The sequence below is a fragment of the Macrosteles quadrilineatus genome, unplaced genomic scaffold, assembly GCF_028750875.1.
Source record: "Macrosteles quadrilineatus isolate MER2022 unplaced genomic scaffold, UCM_ALF_1.0 Scaffold_7__1_contigs__length_78375512, whole genome shotgun sequence".
Classification (NCBI taxonomy): Eukaryota; Metazoa; Arthropoda; class Insecta; order Hemiptera; family Cicadellidae; genus Macrosteles; species Macrosteles quadrilineatus.
In genome coordinates this window covers 71,761,479-71,781,602 of record NW_026542600.1, presented here as the reverse complement: position 1 = coordinate 71,781,602, position 20,124 = coordinate 71,761,479, and the positions used below count along the sequence as shown (strand labels likewise).

The window sequence follows — 20,124 nt, the reverse complement described above, 5'->3', positions numbered from 1 at the left end:
CGTGTGTAGATAGAAATACGATCCATAAAAAGTATGCTAAGTAAGATGGTCTGCGTGTAATTTGTATGGTATAATGGCTATACCTGTTGGTGCACGACAATGTTGCTCGCTATAATCGCGTCGCGGCTCGATAAAATGGCGGGTTTACGTGGCGGGAAATGGGTCGCCTGACACCAGCACCTAGCAACATTGCAAAGTTCCTAAACTATGTAAGCGAGTGGGCAATGCGAATGCCAGTGCAGGCGCTGAATTAACTCGTTATTTATCATCGAACAATGGAAATCGATATCTCTAAATCCTTCTCGCGAGATCTTTTGCGCGTACGGGTTTAAGAATGCGCGGGGGAGTATGGGACGGGGGCACAGAAAATGGCAACCTCATTGTATGCACGAATATCAGAGAATGAAGTATTAAGAATGAAAAATGGTTATCACTGACGTTGCGTGTATCTTGAAAAGTGAATATTATAATGAGGCTTTGCCCTACGTCTGCGGGAGGACATACACGCCCGTCATTGTCTACCTCCACTCACTATCTTCATCTTCATCTCAATCTAAATCTGGACCCTGTTTATCATTCGGGAATTGTATTACATTCTCTATGGAATATCAATGTTGAGGTTCGTTCAATTGTGTGCGTTCCGCGGTATCGTGGCGTTGCATGCTGCAGTACTCCACTGTTATGAATGTGCACTGCCAGACAGTTCACCGGTGTGGGTGTTATAGATTTCAGAATGCCTGGATCTCACTATATTTATTTCGCAACGCTGTTGTGTACCAAACAACACCTTCAACCGGTTAAGCATGATTTGTTAAGAAAATAAGTGCAACTATTGTGTCAGGTGTACAAGTAGCGCAAGTTCACACCAAGTGCAATCTGTATTTATTTCCCCTACGTTTTGGTGAAGAAACTATAAAAAATTAATAGAATTGTATAAGAATTAAGTTGAATTAATAGTAATTGGTCCAGAATGGATTGCTACAACACAACCGAAACGTTAACCATTATGTTGACCTATTCAAACGAAGCGATCATTTTCGAAGACCAAGTTCTGACAGGCAATACTTTGAACATGAAAGTCTACGATCAAAAGTATAAGGTAATTCCATCAGCAGTCAACATAAACCTTAAGAGAGATTTACAAGGAGGTCTTATTATTTTAAATATTGTTAGAACTGTACTTAAATACGATGAATTTGTAAGATCTGTGACTCGGTGAGACGGCAGTGTACTGCACAGACACCATAACAGTAGGCTGTAGGCCTACTATACAAATAACGATACACATTTCTAGAAGACTCTTTAATCAGATATTTAATTAGTTAATGTTTATCGATGTGTGGCTAGAGATGGTAAGGTTTGTATCAGGCCGATAGGTGACTAAACTTGCTTTATACTTTATCTAACCCCATTGTAGTGGGGAAGGATGGCAAGTGTTGCATTCTGGTTGATCTATTAGATACAATTTGATTTTCTTTTAAAACTATTTTTGGCGCTCAAACACTAAAGTCGCATTAAGAACATTTTTAGATTTTGATCGATATATCTATTTTTTGTACAGTTTAGAGGGAATGTATAAATTAATAACAACAAAGTTCTTGCACATCTGAATCATTGTATACATATAAAACAATAAATATAATCACATTGGAAAGGAGTTTGGTATTATTTGATATTTAATTTTTTTTAAAGAATATTAAAAAACAGAATATTAACAAGAACTGGTACAGTAAAAATGGTAAAGAAGAAAGTAAATTGTCATATATGTTTTTAACATAGTTTTGTTGGATAATAAAGTAAACGAGTTGTAGGCAAATGCATGAGAGTGACATAGTTATCGCTAAAGGCAAGATCGTGCCACAACGCCAAGTGACGATCTAACCAAGGCCACCTCAAGGCCACGATTTACTTTCATTCTTAGACATTTTATCTCTCCTGTTGAGCGTCTATTATTGTACCTTATCTATTGCGATTACAGCAATAAACTGTCATGCTGAACGTGACACATTCCGACATGTGTTACCAACATATCTTCTGCGAAGACAAAATTCTCAGATCGAGTTAGGGTTTTTAAGATTCGAAAGATAAGATGTAACAAGAAACATGTTGAGACTGATCTTAAAAGCACCGACGATTCCTAAATTTACTTGCACCATTTGATTCTTATCTCGTAGCGGAATTCGTTTTGACACCTGTTGTTCTGTGGTGTTAGTGCTGGGGGCGTACCTTAGTGTTTAATCAATCTAAAAATAAGTTACAGTGTTTGTATTTCTGATATTTATTGTATACGCTATTTATCCCTTGTTCTAAGCTAATTGAGAGCTTTAAATTTCGTAAGTTTGTAAATTAATTTAAGGTAAATAAAAATATGTCAATCACCTAAAATGTACGGTAAATATATATAAAAGATGTATATTTAATTCACCTATTGTGTATGATGATTATTGGAGTGTCCAATTGAAATCGATCACCAATTACCATTTTTATAAGTTTTTTTTTACTTTCTGCGAGTCAACAGTATAAATGTTACCAAAGTATTTTGATTTACTTTCAGTATATTTAATAAAGTGTACAATGCTGATCAAGAAGTTATTTGGTAAGAAGTTTTTGGTCCTATAAGATACAGTAAATGTAGGTAATATGAAGTTTTTAATTCCCTACTTGTTTTTGCTAATGTTATACCTTATACCAACTTATCCACTCTAGTTTACACATAATTGATTTCTCGCCCGCCATATTATTAAAAACTGAGTTTTAAAATGTAATATCTTCTTACTGTAAATAGAAAAACTGTCCAAGGTCGTTGGATTAGATATTGATTCTATTGTATCCTGTTATAATTTACATTTTGGTACAATATGATTTAAGATTATTACAAAATTCAAATTCTATTGATCTACACAACTTTGAACTTACAAACGGAAAGTAAATAAAAGAAACGTCTTATAACACTTAAAACATATATTTACGCCTTATAGGACGTTTCTTTTATTTACTTTCCGTAAATTTAATAACACGTACAATGCTGATCAAGAAGTAACTTACAAACGTAAAATATTATGTATAACACACACAAATCACATTTTAAATAAGCAAAGCCAGGGACACACAATGTATTTAAGCCGGGGAAGGAAAAATTATACTCAATATACAAAATGGGTTGACAATGTAGACTAAGATTTGTATGAAAGAAATTCTTTTTGAGGTTTGGGATAACTTTTAGATAATGGAATGAAGATAAATACAACGATATAATATACTAATCGACAATTCCAAAATGACAAAATAATCTCTGTCTATACAGTATTTAAAATCATGTATTTGTAAACAATTATTGAAATACTAGTACTCTTATAATCAAAAATCATTATATTTTTATAAATTCCTTATAAAAACATCGATCTTCTTCAGTATAAATATGGTTTTCATTTGATAGGCAATGTTTAAAATACACTTACGAGTGTACAAAGTGTGTGCTGTGTAGGGCCTAAACCTATTAACATTTAAACATTTTTCATCTACACGACACAGATATGGGGCAAATCGAAAGAAAACGATAAAGTAGAGAATTATGAGAATCATACATTTGCCTCAATGTCATCTTGGTTCATAACCGATTGCAGCTAATAATATACAAACTTTCACCATTTTCTATAAAACTTCGGATCAAATTTTATCGTAATTAGTATACTATAACGAAACCATTAGCCAAGTTTTATTGTAAAATTGTAAAAAATCATACAGTTATATTTTCTATATTTTATACTCAACTGCGTGTTAAATTTAGTGTTAGCCTTACAATGTTACTACAAACATAAACGTGTAAAAACATAAAGTTTGGTACTTTCTTGAAGCCGAAAACACATATAGGCGCTGGCGCTTAACCGTGTGGACGGTAGTTAGTTGCGTTAGCTAGCAGCAGTTTGTACCTTCCTTACCTTGGTTGGGTCTGCCCTCCCGGTCTTTACTGTTATCACATATCCCACTCAATATTTCTGAAAAACCACAATACACCTCAGATCTACATTTCAATGGGGAATAGTGGAGTTAATGTTTGAACACCAAGTGACGTCTTGCCAACATTACCATTGAAACGAAAAGAGTAAATTTATTTTGCATCGGATAGTTTTCTAATTAGCATAGTTACTTATGATGATTCCAAATTTTATGAGGTTAACACAAAATTTTGTATAAAATCTTTACTTGGATAAAGTTCATACTAGAGTTAACATGTAGACAAATAATAATTAATAATATAATAAGACTATGGTGGCTTTCTTCGCAGTCGAATTTTGATGAACGTGAAGCCAAAATGTCCATTCTGTTTATGCAATTTTCTCCCTTACTGCCCACATGCTAGGTAATACAAATAATAAATTAAAAAAAGAAAGTGTGTTTGCGAGAGATCTTAACTTAGTAAACGGTATTTGACATTTTTTAAAGATTGAGCTACAGCTGAATTAGTCATAGTCCAGCTGTAAAATATTTCAGTTCGGGTGGACAGTTAGTAGATCAGCTGTAGAATACGATATGATTTTTTACATTGAAGCCAATTGCGAAACAACAAACGTAAAAAGTTGTTGATTTAAATATGCCAACGTGCATTTGCAAACGAAATGTAATTAAATAGTATTTTATTTCCCATTAATTATATACATCAGAGCATTTTAATTTTTACTTATAAATAATAGTACAGCAAATATTACTATTTAGATAACAAAAAGTATATACTGTAGGAAAAAAGTGAACAAAAATGTAAAAAAATTATACATTATCCTATATTGTCCTATAATTATCCTATAATAAAGGGAAAAGCCTACATAGGCAGGGCCTGTGCGTAGATTCGAGTTGCCGTAAAATTAATTTCAATGGGAGGTCAAAAAAATGTATAGGAAAAAAAATAAATCTATGGATTTTATAATTTTTTTAAATGTCTTGCTTGGAATTGAATGTTCAGTGTTCTGGGCTAAAATTAACAATACAAAAACTCTTTGTTGAAGGATCATTCCGTGTAACATTTTCTGTCGTAAAGCACAATTTATATATTATACTTGTTTCTTGAAAATTAATTTGTAAATGGATGGAAAGGAATTGATTGCAATAATAAAAACAAACACTATTCCTGTATTAATCACAAAAGGTACAACCTTATTTCACCCTTTCAGTAACAACGTTTTTGCACAGGTAAACCCATCTCATATTTACTGCCAAGCGCAATGGAAATTAAGTTTGTTTCGTTTCAGATTGTTTCAGTTTTACAAAACATTGAATATGGTAGTATAAGACAGCCCTAGAGTTAAAACCCCACTGTCAGTGAAGCAATTTAGAGAAACAGCTATGGATGATCCAGCATATTCCTCACATTATTCAAACCTAAAACTGTATGGTTGTTTTGTCGGGTGTCTTTCCTAATTTTTGATGTATTGTTATCCTAATGGGTTTATTCAGGGTTTATTCGGTTTATTAATGAGTTTATTCAGTTCGTTCGCAATGCGATGAGAAACGGGAGGGTTTGGTCCCTGTTATTTAAAAAAAATGGATTTCAACAGTTTCAACTTAAAAACATACAGACTGTCCTAAAAGTCCCGGACCGGTTTAATATTTTCTAAACGAAAACAGATAACTACTACTAAGGGACTACTTTTTTAAGGGACTGTCAATTTTCTGTCATATCACGGGGACGTCCCGCAAGGAGTCAGAAGGAAATCTTAAATAGAAGCATAGGTTGACATGCACATCAAATTAAAGACCTTTACTAGTAGATTACAATGCCGTAAATTCAAGCTCAAAAGAACGCCTGAGTAAAAAATGGCAGCCATTCAAAGATTTCTTGAACCTGCCATTTTGAATCTTTGAACGACTGCCATTTTTTACTCAGGCGTTCTTTTGAGCTTGAATTTACGGCATTGTAATCTACTAGTGAAGACCTTTAATTTGATGTGCATGTCAACCAGAGGCGGCGTTTAGGGGGGGGCAGTTGCCCCCCCCCCCACATTCATAAGGAATATTTATCAACATTATAAAATAGAATTCTATCAAGAGTAAATCTAGATTTCGCCCCCCCCCCCCCCACCTCTCAAGCCCAACTGCCGCCACTGATGTCAACCTATGCTTCTATTTAAGATTTCCTTCTGACTCCTTGCGGGACGTCCCCATGATGTGTGACAGAAAATTGATATTTCCTTAAAAAAGTAGATTTTTAGGTGTGGTGTTGATGTACCAAATCTTATTGATTTATCTGTTGTCGTTTTGAAAATATTAAAACGGTCCGGGACTTTTGGGACAGTCTGTATAATGGTTCTTAATTACAAAATGTCACTAGTGTTAAAAATCATAACAGAAAAACTTGACACACTATTGGATAGGCAAAGTTTTATGTTGCGGAGGTCACGTAGGCGAGTAGAAGGGCAAGGTTTGAGGGCAACGCAGGGTGCGGAACGGGCACTTGACCACTGGCCACTGGGCAATGGGCATTCTGGTAGCGTAGTGAGAACATGACGGCAATCGTGAGAGCCGTATCCGTGACCGCGGACGACAATGTCGACCGTACACGGCAACCCGCCTGCATAACAACTTGCCCGCACCCACCTCGACACACCGTCGATACGATACACTCACTGGGCAGGAGAACCGTTAAGTTTGCAATGTTCAATTTTTATTGATTTTTATTGAGATTACCCTACCTGAAAGTCCATTTTCTCGCAAAAGCGCAAAAAAATCGATGAAAGAGTGAATAACTCTGAGATTATGTTTTTGGATATTTCAATAATCTACTAAAAATTTATATTCTTTTGTAAGTTATTAGGAATTGTATGCAACTTTAGTCTGCTAAACTTACCCGATACTAAGAGTTGTCTGTGTAGTCTTTTACAGAAATAGTTAGTAACTCATTGTTATAAATGTGAAGTGTTTGGTATTAACGAGTTTAGAGAAATAAGAACAGTAGTCTGCAACGATAACCAGTGTAATGAAAACATGAAAATGTACCACTTAGCCGAAACATATTTCGAAGAAGCTGAGGGGGTGAAGACAGTCAGTCACGGCCCCTCAGACGATATTAACTCGATACAACGATACAACCCATTCGCCGAGAGAATTAGAATTCTTATCCGGACTTTATCGCATAACTCATCTTAAATGTCTGGCTTTGTAAATAGTAAAAGAAAAGTGGAGGCAGCGTTAACCTATTTCTGGGCCGTTAGGGCGAATCCCGAGTCATGAAATAATGTAGAAGAGAGTTAAATATCTGTATATGGAGAGGGGAGATACAATGCTAGCAGTCACAATAGGGCTCAGTCATAACAGCGTAATAAAATATAAGTAGTGGAGAAAGAGCGCCCTCTGATATAACCAAGGTCGAGCCCTACGAAATAATATTTCTTATAGCCTATAGTGGGTAAACCTAATCTCTGTAAACTTATTGCATAGAATATAACAGTAAGAACTGCTTATGCTCTACGTATGTGGCTGTAATACTTTAATAATCAACTTACTTGAACATATGGTTCAAAAGTAAATTTATTTTGTATTAACAGTTTGTGTTATGCATTTAATTTTAAAATAGTAACAGAATGAAACGTACAGGAAAACAATATAATCAGGTTTGTTGAATTTCAAAACGTTTAAAATGTTCTTATAAAACCACTTAAACGTGAATGCAGAGAATTCACCCATAAATAAATTCATCATATGATGAAAAGGTCAATGCAAACTACATTTGTTACAAGCATTCAATGATTTCTCCTTCTGTGTGCATACTATGACTGTATAAGATTAGAAACTATTAGAAACTATGTAGTATACATTGTGTAATGTATAAACAGTAATAAAGAAATTTCATTTGGTTTCCAGGTGTTTATACAATAGATTGTGAATCCATATTGTAGTAATTATGTGTAGTTATAGAAAAGGAAGGACTTTGGTGAACATTTATTTTTCGTTTAAACAATTTTCAAACTGCTGTAATATTGAAGCGTGTCCTAAATACTGATCATAAAATATATTATGAACTATATGAAATACATTATGTTTAGTTTCCTCGAATCATATTTAAAATGAAAAGAAGAAAGCACTAAGAAAATTAGGAACATAATTTCAATAAATTATACAAGTGTTATCTAGACCCAGAAATAAAATGTAAATCGTATTATCAAATAGGAAGATACCAACATCGCATAACCGAATTGTGAAGAGCAATATGATAAATCAATCAATAGTAAGTAATCGCAAGATCAACATCATTGAATAAAAGATTTAGCATAACCTGGGTTGGCAGAGGGCTTCCATATACTGAAATAGTGAGGAAATTAAACGATTATACGTACATGACAAGTTGCAAGAGAAAAAATATGTGACAGGAATTGAACATGTGGTCTTGGGTGCCATTCCTTATATGACGCGACCATTGAAACTGGCAAAGTTGATCTTTCTCTGGAAGCCGCTCCCGCCACGTACATTACAAAGTTATTAAAGTCATAGCTTTGTAAAATATCACTGATAGGGACAATTTCTGACAAATTTTAATCGTTAATTCTAAACACGTTTTTGATAATAAGAAATATTTCTAACGATGAAGGTAGTATAATCTATTTAACCTTTCATTTGAAGATCTTCTAGATTTTGTTCACAGCGTTAAATTGTACAGTATCTGCTACACGAATATCGTTTTCAAAAGTATTATGTTACTTGGTTTATTATGCTTTATAAAATTAAATTATTTTGTATTAAAAATGTTGGATGGTTTAGTCCTACGAGTTCTGTACCGTGATTGAAGGTAAACATCCCAAATATATAAACCAGTTACAACCAATGTTTTTAAATTTAAATATAGCACATAGTTGAACGATTCACTCACAGTGTGCTATTTAAAACATTTCGTTTTCTCCTTTACTTATTTTTACTGATAGTTGACGTAACTTGAGAGATACTATAGTTGGTATTAAGTAGTTTTTTTGGTTTGGCTTGGTTGAAAGTTACCGTATAAGGCAGGAGTAATTAACATCTGTACACTTGGTGTCGATGCCTCAATTCCGTTCATTGTTATTGTAAAACTGGGTACAACATGATTTTCAACTCTAGAAGCGCGACTTTTATCGTACTACCGTTGGCTAGTTGAACATTTCTGAGCGTGCGTCCGATCAGGCATAAACATCAGTACTCACCATGACTGTTAATGAAGTTGGCCAGGTACAAGTCTAGTTCTCGGACGGATACATTTATATGATAAGGATTTACACAGAGGCTAGGGTGCGCACACTCGGGCGACTTCTCTAGGCGTTCTCCGTCGGTGCTTTCCAGGGGAATCGCCTTGAACAGGATGACCATGACTAGATCTAGGCGCCACACCTGTAAAAGACAAAACAGCCACTGTTAGTAGAGCACGCCAGCTCTTAGGAACAATACTACTTATTGCACATAGAGCAGCTGAAGTGAATCGCATGTATTAGCATGATAATTGACATATACAGTATAAATGCCGTGTTTTTTGTTTTGTTATCGTAAATTGTATGTTAAGACTGTGATGAATAGAGGATTTTTACAGACATTAATATAATTGAGAAAACAAGCTTTGACTTTGTAGTACTTTAGATTACAGGTACTTAAGATCTCCGAAGACATTTGTCCTCATCAAATTATCTAAAACCATACTTACAAACAATGCACTTCAAACAAAGAAGTACATTTTACTTACCACAGAGTTTATGTTTACATTTGTGTTGTAGTTATATTTAATTAGGACACCTCTGAATATGAATACTGTGCGGAATTTCAAATACCCCTGTCGCAGCAAACCTGCAGACTAAGCGAATTACCATTTGCCTGATTAGATTTTAAATTAATTCAATTTAAATAACGTTAGGTTTTACGAGTACCTAGGTTTGCTGCTACAGGGAGGCTAATAAGTTTGTGTTTTAGTAGAATATTAATAGCTTAGTATAAGATAAATAAATTAACCAAATGTTGTCAAAATATATCCATAAACAAGAGTTGACAATATTCTCTATAAGAATAACATGGGAATTTTAGATTAACACTTTTTTGAATTTTTCCATAACCAATAAGAGTACAAAAACTTTAACATACTAAATAATTTGTTTTTAAATTTCTTCAAAGTGGTTAGGAGAGAAATTGGGAAATTTTGTGTTTTGAGGGTCAAATCTGAGGAAAACAAATATATATATATATATATATATATATATATATACATACATAAAAATTTGAACGAATAGTGTTTTGGCCTCTAGGGACATCAAAATGAAAAAGTTAATTCGTCCCGGGCCCAGGTCTAACCGTAGCAACTACGGTAATAGCTACTTCCCTATGGGGAAATTCGGTAATAACAGCGAAGATTTACGTTATTGTTAGTTTCAATAAACGTAACACAAACTAGAAATTCGTTTTACATTCAGGACAATCAGAGCTATATCCTTAATCAAGTTTTTTTCCTAGATCTCATAAATTAAAGAATCGAAACAAATGTTATATTTTAATTATATTCAAGCCCAGCACCGATGGAACACAAATTGTGCGTGAAGACAGTGTCCGGGTGATCATTTGTGATTATTTATCCAAATTTAAATGTTTCTGCTTGCATGATCGGCCTGAATTTTAGGCTAGGCCTTAGCACCTGCTCAACAATAACAGCAAATAAGTGAATAACAACTGCTAACAACAGCAACACTTGCCAGTCGCCGAGGATGACAAATTGGAGTCAGTGATCTACGTAATGCAAGAGCTGAGTGTGGGTTATGTCGAGTCGGACTGAGCTTTGACATTGATCACGACAAAAATGTTAAAAAAAAGGATACGTATTCTAGCGGATTACTTTATTTCTTGTCCATTTCCTTATGCAAGTTGGTACCATGTTTTTTAAGTTTTGATCATTTTACATTAATATATTTACACTTTTTTGTTCAAACATTTTAATGCTATGTCAGTACAGTGGAACCTTGATAAGAAGAACCTCGATAACAAGTCGCCCTTGATAACAAGTGTCATTTTCAAATACCCTTAAAAATTTGTCTACCCCTAATCACATGTTATTACAAACCTCGATAAGAATTCAACCTTGATAACAAGTCTTATTTTACAATCCCGATGAGAGTCTTGTTATCAAGGTTCTACTGTATTAAGTGTAGTATGACTATTCATATCATATCCATCTTATCAGATCATCCATTCCTGATATCCAACACAACTTATCAGTGTATTTTACTTATATCACTAAAAAGGTTTTGAAACACTTTTTTTACAAATCGTTATAACTCTTAACGTTATCCTTTTATGCTGACCATTCATCCTTTAATCCTATACAAGGTGAGAGTACAACAGCCGTGTTCTGTGAAAGCTTCGTGTTGAGAAATTGCCAGCGACAGGTCGTGGAAATCAGCTTGACTTGACAAAGGCTGCATGATTACAACAGTCTCTGTTCACGTGTGCGATAGAATAATAAAATGTTAGACAAGTTTATTGTTTACAAATAACATTAGTAGAAATGTCCAAAATATAACGGTCATATTCAGAATAATTGTTTATTTATTTACAGACGGAAAACTCCATTTTCATATACATACATATTGATGACATGTGTTTAGTTTGCTCTTGATATAGACACATATTTCATCATACAGATAATCTTTTTTTTTAAAGGATGTTGGCGTCCTCTTTTAACCTTGCATTTGCCCGTCCACATAGACTAACTACCCGTGCGAGGAACGTATCCAGCGAAGCAAGGGGTTATACAAAGGTGAATTGTACTGATAAATTTAATCGGCAGTGACCAGGATTCGAACCCACGACATCGCTGCCTTGGGCCCGAAGTCCGTGACGCTACCGACTGAGCCACCGACTCACACAATACCACCAATCCATCTTGGATCTGTCAAGGTAGCCAAGGGGATTTGGTGCTTTCAATTCCATAGGATGCTGGTTACACCGAGATCGATTCTGGGCCAAGTAGTTTTCTCGTTGTGCGAAAAATTAATAATGCTATCCAACCAAATGTCGATGTTGGATGATACTGAAGCCAGAATTTGGACTGTTCTCGTAAAAAAAAAACACAAAGGTTGTCAAATAGTTTTTCTTTATGGCACTTTATTTCATAAACACTCCTAAATTATATGAGTCTTACCAGTGGATTTTTCAATCGTTAATTCTGTAACATAAAACTGTGTATTGACGGCGATGCGAATGTTTTCAATCCGGTAAGATACATGGCAGATTTTTGTGTGAGATAAGAAGATCAAGAGCCAAATCTCAGTTTGGAGGTCCCCCACGCCTCGGGTGGGCCACTACCTACGGACTGACTACATGGACATAACGTTCCGCGACAAGAATACAGAGCCACTCCTTTGCATGTCCCGTGTCCGGCAGAAGAAAGAGTCACGTCAAAATCAAAACCACTATCAACAATATTTAATATAATCATATGTATAGCTGAGTATCTGAGGGAAACTGTTTTTACCTAACAATCAAAAGGTTGTGGCTTCGATCATGATTAAAGTCAGAAACTTTTTCTTGGATGAAAACTAGGCCTGTCCTTCTTCAGGCTAAAGAAACGTTTATTAGTAATAAAGCCTTCTATCGTAATGTTATCTCCCGTTGTAATTCGTATCATTTGTTTCATTCTCCATCGATTACTATTTTCAAAAAATGTATCACTGGCTGTCTGATAGAGTGGGGTGTAGATGAATCAGAACTCCTAATCAAAGCAGAGTACAGGCAGACTTGACCCTACTTTATTTTCTCGTAATCTTTACTGATTAACTGAATTACTAACATCGAACATTCTTAACTATATTTATGTCTGTGCCCTCCGCCTTGTCTCATTCCTCTAATTGCTCATTTCACTAATTTAGCCTCAAAATAGTTTTACAATTATATTAAATTATTTGTTTTTAAGATTTTCTGAATATTTATGAATATTATTTTTTTTAAAACAAATACGTAAGTCACTGATAGCGACTGAGCCTACGCACAGGCTTCCAGCCCATGTAGGCTTATTTCCTTAGTGTATATGTTTAACATAACTTCTCTGAGACCTTACATCATTTGTTGTTATTATTAAGTTTACATGTATTTTTATATTTAATTATTTTTATCTATGCAATAGCAATCTGTTTCACTGGAAGTTATGTTTATAATTTATATTCTGCAATATTTTTGGAAATAAAGTATATTTTGATTTTATTTGATTTGAAGCTACATAAAGCATGCAACTCCATTCTACACTCATCCTTCACTCAAGGGTTAACATACATCTATTTACGTCATATCGCAATTGGTAATATAATATTAATATTATCAAGGAAAAAAATCATCATCTTTGTAGAAAGAATTGACTAAATTAACATAAAACCTGAAATCACACGACCTTTTCTAAATCGGTTACGTGTTTCATAGCCAAAATACCAGAACAAAATTAATGTGGCAAATTACAAATGAAAATGAAGACAATAAATGTATTACATTGATTATTGTAGCAGTTATTTTTATTTATAAACACAAGATGTTTTTTTTTACAATGCACAGTGGAGGAAACCCTCGAATCAGTGTAGAATAAGGTACATTTGTTAATTTGTCCGTTAATTTAATAAAAAAAACTGTCCACATCACATTTTCAATAACTAAAATCGCAGAATACCTAAAGAATAAGCTGCTTAAATGTAATTGATAAAATCTTTATATTTATTTTTTTAAACAAATATGTTTATAACGAACATAAGCTATATATTCACGCATGGTTGTAAATTATGGTTCGATTATTATTTCTTAGGTCTGCTGCAACAAAGGAAGCTTAATGAATAAATTGTTTAATACATTTCCAATTATAACTCATAATGTTTAGGACACTAGTTTCCGTTACATTGAATATTGCACAAAATTAATATGTACGATTTAAATTAATACGTAGTCAGTATGTCATATTATACATTTCTTAAAGATTAATTTGTTTAGGATTTATCTTTAGGATGATCAAACCCTAATGCTTTTTCTGCAAAAATAAGCGAATAACATCTGAATAATGTTCCAGTATAAATATTGTATCGGATTATCTAAAATAAGATAGTTGCGAGGCATCATTCATATTCAAATATTAGATTGATTAAGTGGTACAATTTCAAAACGTACTCAGTACGCATTTATTTGACACATTAGTTTTGGTCTCCTTGGTTAACGTTGAGGTAAATCGTGACTAACTCACTGCGCACGCGTACAAGTGCCGTAGCGCAAGGCAGGCGCAGATAAAGAATGTACTGGAAGTCCGCTCGCGGCAGGACAATGGTACTCTTAGCGCGTATCTCGCCCGGCAACAAATTACTACGAGTATTTGTCATGTTCTTCGCGTTTTTATACTCCACATCGACCACCACCCGGTCAGAATCTCTCGATTGTTTTAGGAGATGGCAATTAATTATTTCCCACCAGTAAATTAATTTATTTGAATGTTAGAAATATACTTGTATATATACATAGAATGTGAGAAAGTTAGAGAACTATTTCGCATATTTTATATCGTCTTAAGATCTACAGGATGATTGTAGATGGGTAGCTAATTTACAGTGCTAACTTTATATCAGAAGGCCTTTATAAAAGGTCCAGAATAGTCTGAATCCTGAAAAAATGCAGTAGGTTTTTGAAGCTGTTAACCTGGACCAGCTTTATCATTGGGCTAATAATTGATTATGGCTAAAGAAATGGCTGATCTCAGTAAGCAACAAAACTATTATAAATTTAATTCTTTACATTTCGTGGGCTTTTGGTAACATGGTACCGTAGTGCTGAAGTGTCTTTGATGCAAACGTGAAAGGCGTTATCAAGAATCTGTCGATGGCGACCAAACTCTATATAATACCTTTTGGATTTTTGGGGAGAGTTTAAATTGTATTTCTCATTTAAAAAATTGCTAAAAACTCGAGTATAATTAAATTAAATTAAACCAGTACTTTTTTACATAAAAACAATACAAGAATACAAAATAATAAGATTTTGTATTAATAATACTTCAATAAACAAATTTTATAAATAAACCCTTAAACACACTACTTGTAGCGTTTTCATACATTCATATTATCTTTTACTGCACTAAAATCAGCCATCGATGTATATAACCATTGACTTTAACATCGATGAAATCAGCAATAGCTCAGAAGAGTACCATATTCTCCCTATTTCCTGTAACACGTTACGATGGAAAACTGTATGTTTTTTATGTAAAATTAAATTCCGATACAATTTTAAACCACGAGTATAACAAATTGAATTGACAAATCGTCATATGTGGAGCCACAGAAATTCTTTGAGATTGCAGAATGCACTTTGCCAGGTTGGTTACGGCCTTATTGCACGACAAACGGAATAAGATATTGAGTATTGGGAGCAAGCAGTCGATTCAGCTGGTTCCAAATAAGGCAAGAGTTCTCCAGCAGCCACACGCAACGCCGCTGAGCGCTGATGCAACTGTCAACCCTTCAGCCTCGTCCACACATGGCGATTTGTCTGCGGAAACATTGTCTGCCGACTGTCTCCAGAATGTTGCTATTTTGTCTCCAGTATGTCGGCCGACTGTCGGCAGACAAATTTCGGTGTTTCTGGAGACAAAATACAGTGTTTTCTGTTTCCCGTTCGAATGGGAAACACGGAGACAAGAGACAAAACTGTTGTCTCATGTCTGCATGTTTGGACGTGTCTGGAGACAGGAGACTGGATACAAGCCGAAGGTGATCAACATTCAGCCCATTTAGTTAGACTGCAGAGCGGTAATATTACGATTTTTGGGTGGTACTAAAAGAACTGGATTGAGTTTCTGAAAGGTTTTGGAATTGATTTTCAATGATTTATATCATTATATTACATTTTATTGAATTGTTCATCTCTTCAAGTTTAAAATCGTAAGACCAACAAAGCCCAGCAAAATTTCAAAATCTTTAGAAGTCAACCTCGTGAAGTTCCTAAATCCTCCACCTGTCTGAAGGTATGACAGAAGATTGTGACCATCGTACGAACCTTGCTCGAGAAAATGTTGAGTCCATCATAGTCTCTTCCTAGATTCATTAGGCCCATGGCTCAGAAAAATGAAGCCCGCACAGGATATAATTACGTCCTCCTCGGTCACCATACCAACAAACATGGAAACACTGGCTGGCTAGTGTGGACGCAAAACACATCGGAAACTTGTATCTGAAACTGTGTTGACAGACTGTCCGCGCACAGTCGGCAGACAGTCGGCCGACTCAGTTTCCATGTGTGGACTAGGCTTCACAACCGTCCTGGTAGAAATGTGTAAGTTTAATAAAGGAATCAGTATTTGACAACCACATATTTCGCCAACACTTGTACGGGGTAAATTTCAATATTGGCATATCTGACTCTTGGTAGTGTATTTATATCCTCTTAAACCAATCATAAATACCTCAACAGTGCATAGATATTGACGCATACCCTTGTTAAATTGTACTTTTTCATCTTTCAAGAAGAGAATAAAAAGAGTTTTAGATTAAAATAGGCATATATATTTTGTAAGGGAAAATCACGACCAGTTTGTTCGGCTCATCGACACCAGAATGAAGGTTGCGAAGAAGAAACGACGGGTTTAGGTAATTATTTACGGTGTCAAAGGTTGTGTGGTAGGGGTGTTTGGCGTATCGGATATCAGGAGGGAACGAAAGTCCACAAATCTGACCTGGTGACAGATTCAATCAAGCTCTTGACTCCCCCTTCCCACCAGTGACAATCAGCGCAAGTCTTAATTCTGCTTTAGATTGCCTCTCATCGCATCTACAACCCATCCCGGAAAACACCATAAAACCCGGTAACGTCCCTTAGGCTCGTCGATCAACGATGTGTGAGGCAAATCACGTTAGTGTTATGTCGATTTTATTGGTTCAGTATAGAGGCGTATTTATGTTAGTCATTGCGGTTCAACAATTATGTGAAATATAAATTGTAGAAAATTTATCAGTATATAAAAGGCAACAATACACAATAAAAACAAATCGTGCCATATATTTTAATTTCTGCGTTATAAAGTTGAATTAGTCCCTTGTTTGTTTAATGAGCATGTTATATAAAATGGTACAAACTGACAACACAGTTATCATTATTCTCGTTGCAGCATTCCTCGGACTACGGACTTTCAGAATTCACTTTGAAAGGAAATTTATTTTACGTTTAAGTATAACCTCTTGACACAGGTACTTATGTTTGCTTCTTCACGGGTCTCCCAATATTAGATTTCGCTTAAATTGTTGTTCCCTAAAACCACCTAAACAAATTATTACACTAGTACACAGATTAAACCATAAACAAGCAGTCTTCAGTTCCGTAGTTAATTTATTCTGCGTGAAGACAACAATGGAAAACATTGTTCTGGCCTTACCACTTAAAAAATACAAATTACTAAATAGCCTATCACAAAAATGTAACATAAAGCTTGTGTGAAAATTTACAAACATTTAGGAAACGTATTTTTCTAGAAAATAACCCCAACCAAGACCGTATCTTCAATGTTCGGATCGCGAGTTTACTTGTTATATTGATTTAATTACTTGAATAACATTCTAAATATCAATAATTACTAAAATTTATTTAATTATATATGCTAATACTGTGCTTCTTTATTTTAAACGTATACATTTGTTGCCTAAGAAAAATTATAAATTAAGATAGTTATGAAACAAATTAAAAAGAGCACGGATGATAAATGCAGACTTAAAGATTGATGCACAATGGATGTATAGAGAGACCGGGTGGATAATTGTTATAATCCTGAGGGCTGATCCACTGTGCACAACCCTTGATCTTGCCATTCTATCTTCTACTGAACCCCTTGGAACCCTCTAATGCCGATAATCAGATTTCTAACAAACCAAAGTGGGCTTAATGGATGGTCGTTTCCTAGGTGCACCAGACCAACCAAACAAGAGATATGAATGTGCGATCATAGCCAAGACCACATTCCTCATTATAAGCTGTAGGCTCTTACATCGCAGCATTTAGAGCAAAATTTCAGGGTTTCAAAATATTATGGTATTAAAATTTCATGACAGGAGAAGAGAGTGGCAAAAGGTGTCTAAAATCGCTAAATCATGGGATTCTGATTATTGCAGAGTTAACTATTTATCCATAGCCAATATTAAGGTCGATTTTCTCATTTATTCTATGGTTCCATGAAGCGCACGTTATTCTCTATATGATAATCATATTTTGCATATTATGTCCATGGTATTGTATGATAATCTACGTGTTTCAACCTGCAAATAATGTTCTGTCTAATTAGGCTTATTTCACACCAGCGGTCGATGCGGGACGACCCGCAAGGCCCTTTCACACTAGCTGCTTGTACCCGGGTGTTTCCAGGCTGAAACTTTGTGATTTTTGGATGAATTCCATTTAAATAAATAAAAGAAAGGTGGTTATGCTACTTGTTGTTTCCGGAAATAAAATACAGTGCCCCCTTGCTAAATAACCTAATTGGATCGATGCCGTGTGTGTAAAAATGTCAATTCGTTGTATTGTTAAAAGTTATGGTGACAGCTGTGGGGTAAACATACAAATGAAAGATGGTTTGCTGCAGTGGGGGTCTCGTCCTACACACTGACCTTCAAACTAAACCAAAATAAACAGCTTGTCCAAACTAACCGGCTCTAAAAATGTTCCAACCTCCCTAACAAAAACAACAAACTTCCCTATTAAGTTAACAGGATTGCTACAAAATCAACCACACTCAACCACTGATAGACGAAGACTGTCGAAAATACTGATTTATGTGCGGGCGAAACCAGCCCGTCCCGCGCAAGTGTGAAAGCGTACATAAGAGCCCATGATCTAAAAACGATTCATACGGTTTCGTCCCGCATTGGAAGTTTAGGTTCGTGCGGGTGATTTTTCAACTCGGACAGAGGTTTAGGTCTGTCCGGGTCAACCCGCACTGGTGTGAAAGCTCCCATATGATTCAATAGTCTAAACAGCTTCGTTCGGTGCGGGACGGTCCCGCACCGCGCTGGTGTGAGAGAAGGCACTACATGATTGGTAATTAAAGCTAAATACAAATACAAATCAGGGTAGATTTAGCATTGGGCATAAGCAAGTTTCAAATTCCCAATGTGACGGTTTGCCAAACTATAAAAATGATACAATCGGTGTTAGAATAAAACTTTCTACTTACTATCGAGGCGGTAAATCAAAATTGTAAAGCGCTGTTCGAGATGTTTAATGATAAGGAAATGTTTAAGATACGATGTTGAGCATAAAACATTGGGGATCTTGGGAACGCAATGACACTAGATCTGGACTGATGGAATTTAGATGAGGGCGTCACTCTGATCAGACCGCTCGTGGTATTTCGGTGAACTTTGGAGCTGACCTTCTGTACCAAGCGGTGGGTTAAAACTGCCATTTCCGGTCTCAATATCTCTCTCCGGGGGTTTTTTTAACGTTGATGAAATTCTGCCAAAGATAGAAAAATGTCTTCACAGTCCGAGAGTATAGTTGCATTTACTAACCCGTCATAAAAAAGCACGGCAACTCTCTTAGGAAAGATATTGATCACCTGTTTTCTAAACACCCCTCTTTCTATGAAATTGCGTATCATATTTAATCCAGGTCATCCGCATTTTATCGAGAGATTTTATACTTTATAAAATTTTGAGGTGTGACAAAATAGATGGTCAAATATTTGCAGACTAAACAGATACAGCATAAAGAGTGTACATACAAAATCTCGTAGTATTTCATCGTGGACGATAACTATCACAAACGTACTTATCTAACAAACTAAGTCGAACATATACTTTTCCTACAGTCACCCGACAAAATTGCCTTCCTTGTACTGTTTACAGTACAGAAAGCTGCTAATTGCTGCATATTTATACTTTGCCGTACGGCTTATACTTTGTCGTACGGTTTATACTTTGCCGCACATCAGGATTCCAACGAAACAACACAAAACAGCGTGGTTCTATTATGCACGAAATCCGTGTACGCTTGGAAATAGGTTGGCAACACTTAAAGATAATAATACTATTAGCAGCTGATTGACTATTATAACTACGATTTAACCTGTCATTTCGTGTTTATAGTTTCGGTATTTCTGAACTTTCTGGATTTTTCTTTTAAACGTTTTTA

The 20,124-nt window shown here is 35.2% G+C and overlaps 1 protein-coding gene across 6 annotated transcripts in view; it reads right to left on the bottom strand.

The window, feature by feature from the left end:
- The window catches only part of LOC128997802 (nuclear factor 1 X-type), a 241,014-nt gene that overhangs the window by 65,938 nt on the left and 154,952 nt on the right, over positions 1 to 20,124 (bottom strand). For 4 of the 6 annotated variants that reach the window (XM_054423519.1, XM_054423515.1, XM_054423516.1 and 1 more), the window contains exons 4-5: positions 9,162 to 9,345; positions 3,939 to 3,995 (exon numbers count right to left, since the gene is read on the bottom strand). In XM_054423519.1, coding sequence (XP_054279494.1) covers positions 3,939 to 3,995; positions 9,162 to 9,345 — 241 coding nt within the window. The remainder of the gene's footprint in view (positions 1 to 3,938; positions 3,996 to 9,161; positions 9,346 to 20,124) is intronic. The other 2 variants (XM_054423518.1, XM_054423521.1) reach the window with 1 other exon arrangement.